This window comes from Neopelma chrysocephalum, unplaced genomic scaffold (assembly GCF_003984885.1).
Source record: "Neopelma chrysocephalum unplaced genomic scaffold, ASM398488v2 Primary Assembly neopelma1_149, whole genome shotgun sequence".
Classification (NCBI taxonomy): Eukaryota; Metazoa; Chordata; class Aves; order Passeriformes; family Pipridae; genus Neopelma; species Neopelma chrysocephalum.
In genome coordinates this window covers 1,341,053-1,347,078 of record NW_020897811.1, presented here as the reverse complement: position 1 = coordinate 1,347,078, position 6,026 = coordinate 1,341,053, and the positions used below count along the sequence as shown (strand labels likewise).

At 51.3% G+C, this 6,026-nt stretch overlaps 1 protein-coding gene across 1 annotated transcript in view; it reads right to left on the bottom strand.

The window, feature by feature from the left end:
- LOC113976203 (zinc finger protein 397-like) overlaps window positions 1-5,610 on the bottom strand; it is a 9,062-nt gene extending 3,452 nt beyond the window's left edge. Inside the window, exons 1-2 of the mRNA XM_027701159.1 lie at window positions 5,531-5,610; window positions 1,453-1,525 (exon numbers count right to left, since the gene is read on the bottom strand). Of these exons, the coding sequence (XP_027556960.1) occupies window positions 1,453-1,525 (73 nt within the window). The 5' untranslated portion in view covers window positions 5,531-5,610. The remainder of the gene's footprint in view (window positions 1-1,452; window positions 1,526-5,530) is intronic.
- Between the last annotated feature and the right edge of the window lie 416 nt (window positions 5,611-6,026).

The window sequence follows — 6,026 nt, the reverse complement described above, 5'->3', positions numbered from 1 at the left end:
TGCTCAAAAGCTTTCCAGCCTTGCTAAATTAGTACGAACACTGTTTTAAAGGTGGGTATTTAGGTGGGGATCATTCAGCACCAAAGAGTCCACTGAACCTCAGTAGGCAAAACCAACAGGGAGCTTTAGGTTGTTTCTCACTTATGTTAGTTTCTACTTACTGAAAAAAATTAAATCAGGTCTTTACAGGTTGGCACATCAGGGTTTTGCCCTAATTAGCACAAGAACAGTTGTAATTACTATAAAGTTACTGTACATTTATGCATCAGAAGTCAAAGGACTCTTTATTGATAAAAAAATTAATTCCCAATTAACTCTTACTATCTGTTTTCATCTCTGCTAGAGCACACCTACTTTCCTTGCAATGACAAGCTAAATAAACTACATTCCAAAGAAGCTCACCAGAAACATTCAAACACAGCCTTTCTTTCCTAAAGAATCCAACCCATTCATTTCACAAATGAGTGGGAATGATCACACACCCTACAGTGACTTCTTGTTATCTTACTCTGCTGACTAGATCTTACATTTACATCAGTTCACCATTAACTGAATTGTAAGGATCACCTGATGCAACTTAGCCAAGCTTGATTTTTGCAAACACCTTCAGATGTTTACAAGTAATTCAAATAGAAAACCTAGCAATTCCCACTCTGATCTGGCATTTAAAATATTACTCAAACATTTAACACAGAAGGTTTGTTACTCCACTAAAAAAAAAACAAACAACAAACCCAAACCAGGGTTTCTACATTGAAGATGAAACTCTGCAGTGCAGTTTCAGTCCTACCTCTACGACACCAAGAAATTCTTAACTAACATGGCCTTGAAGGGGCAAAATGCTCCCTATTTACATGGCCACAACTCCCAAGATGTAAATACTAGCCATAAAACAAACAAACCAACCTACTGAGGGAGGGAGTCCTGTCCCTTACATTAAGGAATTGCACCCAAGAGGCAGCTTTCTCCCAGAGGAACGAAGAAGACTCTCCCTGGCAGGACCAGTCATTCCTTACACTACAACCACGAGGTTGGTTATTCCCTAAGGGACCTGCAGAGACCCCAGGTCTCCAACAGTGAAACGGGAACCAAACAACCCTCCATTCCCACCCACAACCAGTGCTGGGGAGTCATGCACTCTGGAGGTGGCCATGCAGCTCCCTCAGACTCTCCTCACCCGTGGAAAAGCCTGGAAAAGAGAAGTGTGATGCTTCCCTTCACTCCAAATGAACTGTCTTGCCTTGTTTTAAAAGGGGCGCTAGAAACCCCCAGCAGAAAGAAACAAGGAATACCACTGGCAGCCTTGCCACAGCCTGGCACGGCATCCCATCCCATCCCAGCATTCCAGGGCAGAGCAGCCAGCTGGGAAGAAGGAATGCAATGTCTCTGGCACCACGTGGTGGAGCCCCACGCCTTCCTCTAGGATTCAACGAGCAAAAGTTTACATCTCACCTGGATATCCTGCAGAATCATTGCTCTCGGGGCTCTGGAATATAGAAAAGATGGACTCCATTGTTGGCTCCATCTGGAAGAGGAGAGGAGACGTGGAGTGTGAAACCTTTTCCAGGCAGATGGGAGAAGAGGGAAGGGGCAGACACCTTTTCAACACATTCTGGCAGTGCCCAGCCTCAAAGGGGCAAACCAGAACATGGGAATCTCTGGGCAGAGAGGGAGGGGAGCCCTCGGGAAAGACCTGGACTTTGGTGAGCTGCAAACTTAATCCAGAGACCAGTGTGATTAAAAGCACCTTTTTCCACCTTCAGTGTCCCTGAGAAACACCAACCAATCCCAAATCCCACTCACCTCTCAGCCTCCACACCACCCCGCCACCCTTTATCTGCCGGGAGCGGCTCCTTCCCGCCGGGGCCGCTCCGCCCCCTCCCCATCCCAGGGGGCTCCGGGACCCGCTCCCGGCGGTGCCGGCCCATCCCTGCCCTCCCACCGGGGCTGTTCCAGGGGCTTGGCCTTGGCTCTCGCCGGGCCTGCTGCTGGTTCTGCCTAGTGCCGGCGGCTCTTCCCGGCAATCCCAGCGCTCCCGCCCGGCCCGCGGGGAACGGGAGCACCTGGCGCTCCTCGGGATCGCCCTTCGGCACCGACACCGCCTGGGAATACGGCGGGAGCTTTTCCTTGGCTGCTCCGCGTGGTGCCCTCCCGTGACTTCGTGGCTCCATCCCCGCGGCTCTGTCCACGTTCCTCGCTGGGTTCACCCGCACGGAGCGAATACGGAGCTCCGTGTCCCTGTTGGGGACGGACAGTGTTCTCCTGCAGAGGTGCTGGGTTGTCTCCACGGGCTTTCGTGCCTGCTGGGTGCAGCTTGGCAAGTGGAATCACAGAATGGGTCAGGCTGGAAGGGACCACGGTGGGTAATCTCGTCCCACCTCCCTGCTCCAGCAGGGTCATCCCAGAGCACATGGCACAGGATTGTGTCCAGATGGTTCTGGAATATCTCCAGTGAGGGAGACTCCACACCCTCTCTGGGCAATCTGTTCAGTGCTCGGTCACTGCACAGCAAAGAAGTTCTTCCTCAGCTGGAACTTCCTGGGCATCAGTTCCTGCCCGTGGCCTCTTGTGCCATTGCTGGGCACCCCCGAGCAGAGCCTGGTCCATCCTCTGCCCCCTCCCTGCAGACACTGACACACATGGATGAGGTCCCCTCTCAGTGTCTCCTCTGGAGGCTGAACAGCCCCAGCTCCCTCAGCCTTTCCTCCTCAGGGAGATGCTCCAGTCCCTGCATCATCTCTGCAGCCTCCGCTGGACCCACTCCAGGAGCTCCATGTCTCCATGTGTAAGGAAGGACAGCAAAGAGGAAGACCTGCCCTGTGGCAACAGAGAGAGAACATGCAGCAGCCACTGCTGCAGTGACAGGACCTGAAGCTCAAGAGCACCTTGGACATAGTGGTCATCCTTTCACATGGAGTTTCAGGAACTACCACCCAGCAGTTCCTCTCCCAAGCCATTGGGCTCCCTGGGTGGCTGCAGGAGCTATGGGTGCGATTCAACAGTTTACAAAATCATGACACTGCAAATTTATGTGGGTTAAATAAATAATTAAAGTCATGTTAATTTACAGAACTCCTTGTGTGTATATGTAGTGTATCCTTGCTAACAAAAAAAAGAGTTATTTCATGAAAAGATTATTCTTATTTTAAGCTTTCTGAATCTTCAGCAAACAATGAGAATCAATCTCTCCTTCAGAGAGGAAAGCCCTTTAAAGGTATGCCTACTAAATATGATTAACATTGCTTACTTAATTCAAATTTGCTCACTTGGTGATTTAGACTATGATTAAAATTCTTATAAATTATTTTGGTATTAATTAAACTACTGTTAATTATTCACAACAAGCCATCTCCCACCCTTTTATTGCTGTTATCCTGATGACGCTCACCTCTGTGAGTATTATATTTCAAAGATTTAGCGATGCATCCCTGGCCATCTTCCCAGCTTTTCCTTACCCAGGGAGTGACTGGATTCATTTCCATTTCCTCCAGCCATGCCAGTCCGTGGAAGTATGTATTCTGAGCAACAGAAATAACACATTCCCAAAGAACTACAGGTCCTTTTTTGTTTTTCATATGCATTCCCTTTGTGCCTCCACCCTCTGTGAGGTCAAGGTTGTCCTGTCCTAGGATCAGCATCTTCTTTTGCATTCGCATGTAAATATTAACCTAATCTTTCTCTCTCTGTACTCCTTACAGCTGCCTTACTGACAATTTTATGCCAGGTTCCCTACCTGTGATTATTTCCCAGGTCTCCAGATAGCAGAGAACAGGCTGAACACAATTGCTACCACATTTTTCCCATTTACCACTTGCTCCTTAAGATTTATTTTCGAAGATTTTAAGCTGAGCTTTCTCACAGCCCCTATGAAGGACTTCAGCAAAGGCTTTCTCCTCCTCCAGCTGACTATACCGGGAATGCTGTGGGTATGGAGTTCAGTGGTCCTTCCTCTTGTTTTTCCATCTCGTGGGACACATCTTCCTAATTTGCAGAACTTAATTTCTCTCCTGCAATGGCTAATTGTCCGAGGTCAACACTTACCTCAATGAAGCAGCATTTGGGTAAATGTTCTGACAGAGCCATTTAAAAAGGGCTGGGAATAAATCAGAAAAAAATTCTGCATGGATGGTGGGGACAACAGAACTGTTTTCCCACCATATCAGGTCAGACAGAAAAGTTTGAAGTTTGTTCAGGGACCCCAAAGCACAAAAGAGACTTTTGTTTCTTCGGCTTTGAATAACTGTGAAAAACATAAGCATTCAGCTTTGATTATTTAAAAATTATAGTCAATTTTTAATGAATATTCAGGCCAGGATTTAAGCATACAGAGACAAGTGCCAGTTCAGGTTCAGCAAACCTTTTTATCCCAAGCTAAAAATAGGTGTGTCCAATTCTCTTGGTTGACTCAGTACTTTCAAATGATGTGACTCAGCTGTATGAAAGTCTCATGAAAGTTTATGTTTCTTTCTTACCTTTTGGTAAGTCCAAATTTTTAATATTTTATTTTTTTTTTTTTGCCATGCGCTCTGAGTTTCATCAAAAGAGCCACCATTCCTCATTTATAGAGCAGTTTGGGAACATGTCAGGTGTTGAAGTTTGGGGATTGCAGAATGGTTTGGGTTGGAGGGGACCTTCAAAGATCATCTAGTCCTGCCAGAGACAGTGACACCTTCCACTACTACGTGACCAGTGTTGGAATGGCACCTGGTCAGCCACCTGCTCCAGCCTCTCCTTGTTCCTTCCCAGTCCTGAATGGGGCATGGCACAGGGCAGGGCCCAAACCCTGGGGCAGTAGGGACAGAGGGATCTGGACAGGCTGGATTAATGGCCTGAGGCCAGTGGTATGAGGTTCAACAAGGCCAAGTGTTGGGTCCTGCACTTCAGCCACAACAACCTCCTGCAGCTCCAGGCTGGGGAAGAGGGGCTGGAAAGTGCCCATCGGGAAAGGCCCTGGAGTGCTGGTGACAGTGGCTGGATATGAGCCCAGGTGTGCCCAGGGGGGCAAGAGGCCAGTGGCACCTGGCTTGGATCAGCAATAGTGTGGCAGCAGGACCAGGGCAGGGATTGTCCCCCCCTGTGCTGGGCACTGGTGAGGCCACACCTCAAATCCTGTGTCCAGTTCTGGGCCCCTCACTGCTGGAAGGAAATCGAGCGGCTGGAAGTGTCCAGAGAAGGGAACAGAGCTGGGGAAGGGTCTGGAGCACAGGTCTGATGAGGAGCTGGTCAGAGAGCTGGGGGTGTTTAGCCTGGAAAGGAGGCTCAGGGGAGACCCTATCCCCCTCTAAAACTACCTGAAAGGAGGTCGTAGCCAGGTGGGGGTCGGGCACTTCTCCCAGGCAGCCACAGACAGGACGAGAGGAAAGGGCTTCAAGTCGCGCCAGGGGAGGTTCAGGTTGGACATCAGGAAGAATTCACAGAAAGGGTGGTCAGGCATTGGAAGGGGCTGCCCTGGGAGGTGGTGGAGTCACTGGCTGACAAGCTGGGGACCGGTTACAGGTTGCACTCGCTGATCTCAGAGGTCTTTTCCAACCTGACTGATTCCGTGGTTCCATGACCGTAACTCTGTGACAGCGCCCCGGGCAGGACCGGGGTCGGAAGGGTTACACCGGGAGCCGCGGGAAGCGCCGGCGGGGCGGGACCGCCTCCCCCTCCCCGCTCCCGGAGCCCCCCAGTCGGGTTTAGCCCAGCCCGGACCAGCTGGGTCCCAACCCGGCCCGGCCCAGCCCAGCTTTCCCGGGCTGTGCGGTCCCGCCGGGCCGGGGCCGGGATGCGTAGCGGGTTTCCCGATGGAGAGGGCGGGTCGGGAGGGCCGGCCGGGAGTGCGCCGCTCCCGCCCCGTCTCCTCCTGCCCGGCCCGGCCCCTCGGGAGCGTGTGGGTGACACTGAGGGAGGATGGAGCCGGACCCGACACCGCCTCCGGTGCCCTGGAGCCGGGATGGGGCCAGGTGGGAGGACGCGGCACCTGGCGGGGCCGTGGAGAGGAGCGGGAGCGGGCCCTGAGTGAACGTGTCGGTGTGTCTGGAGCA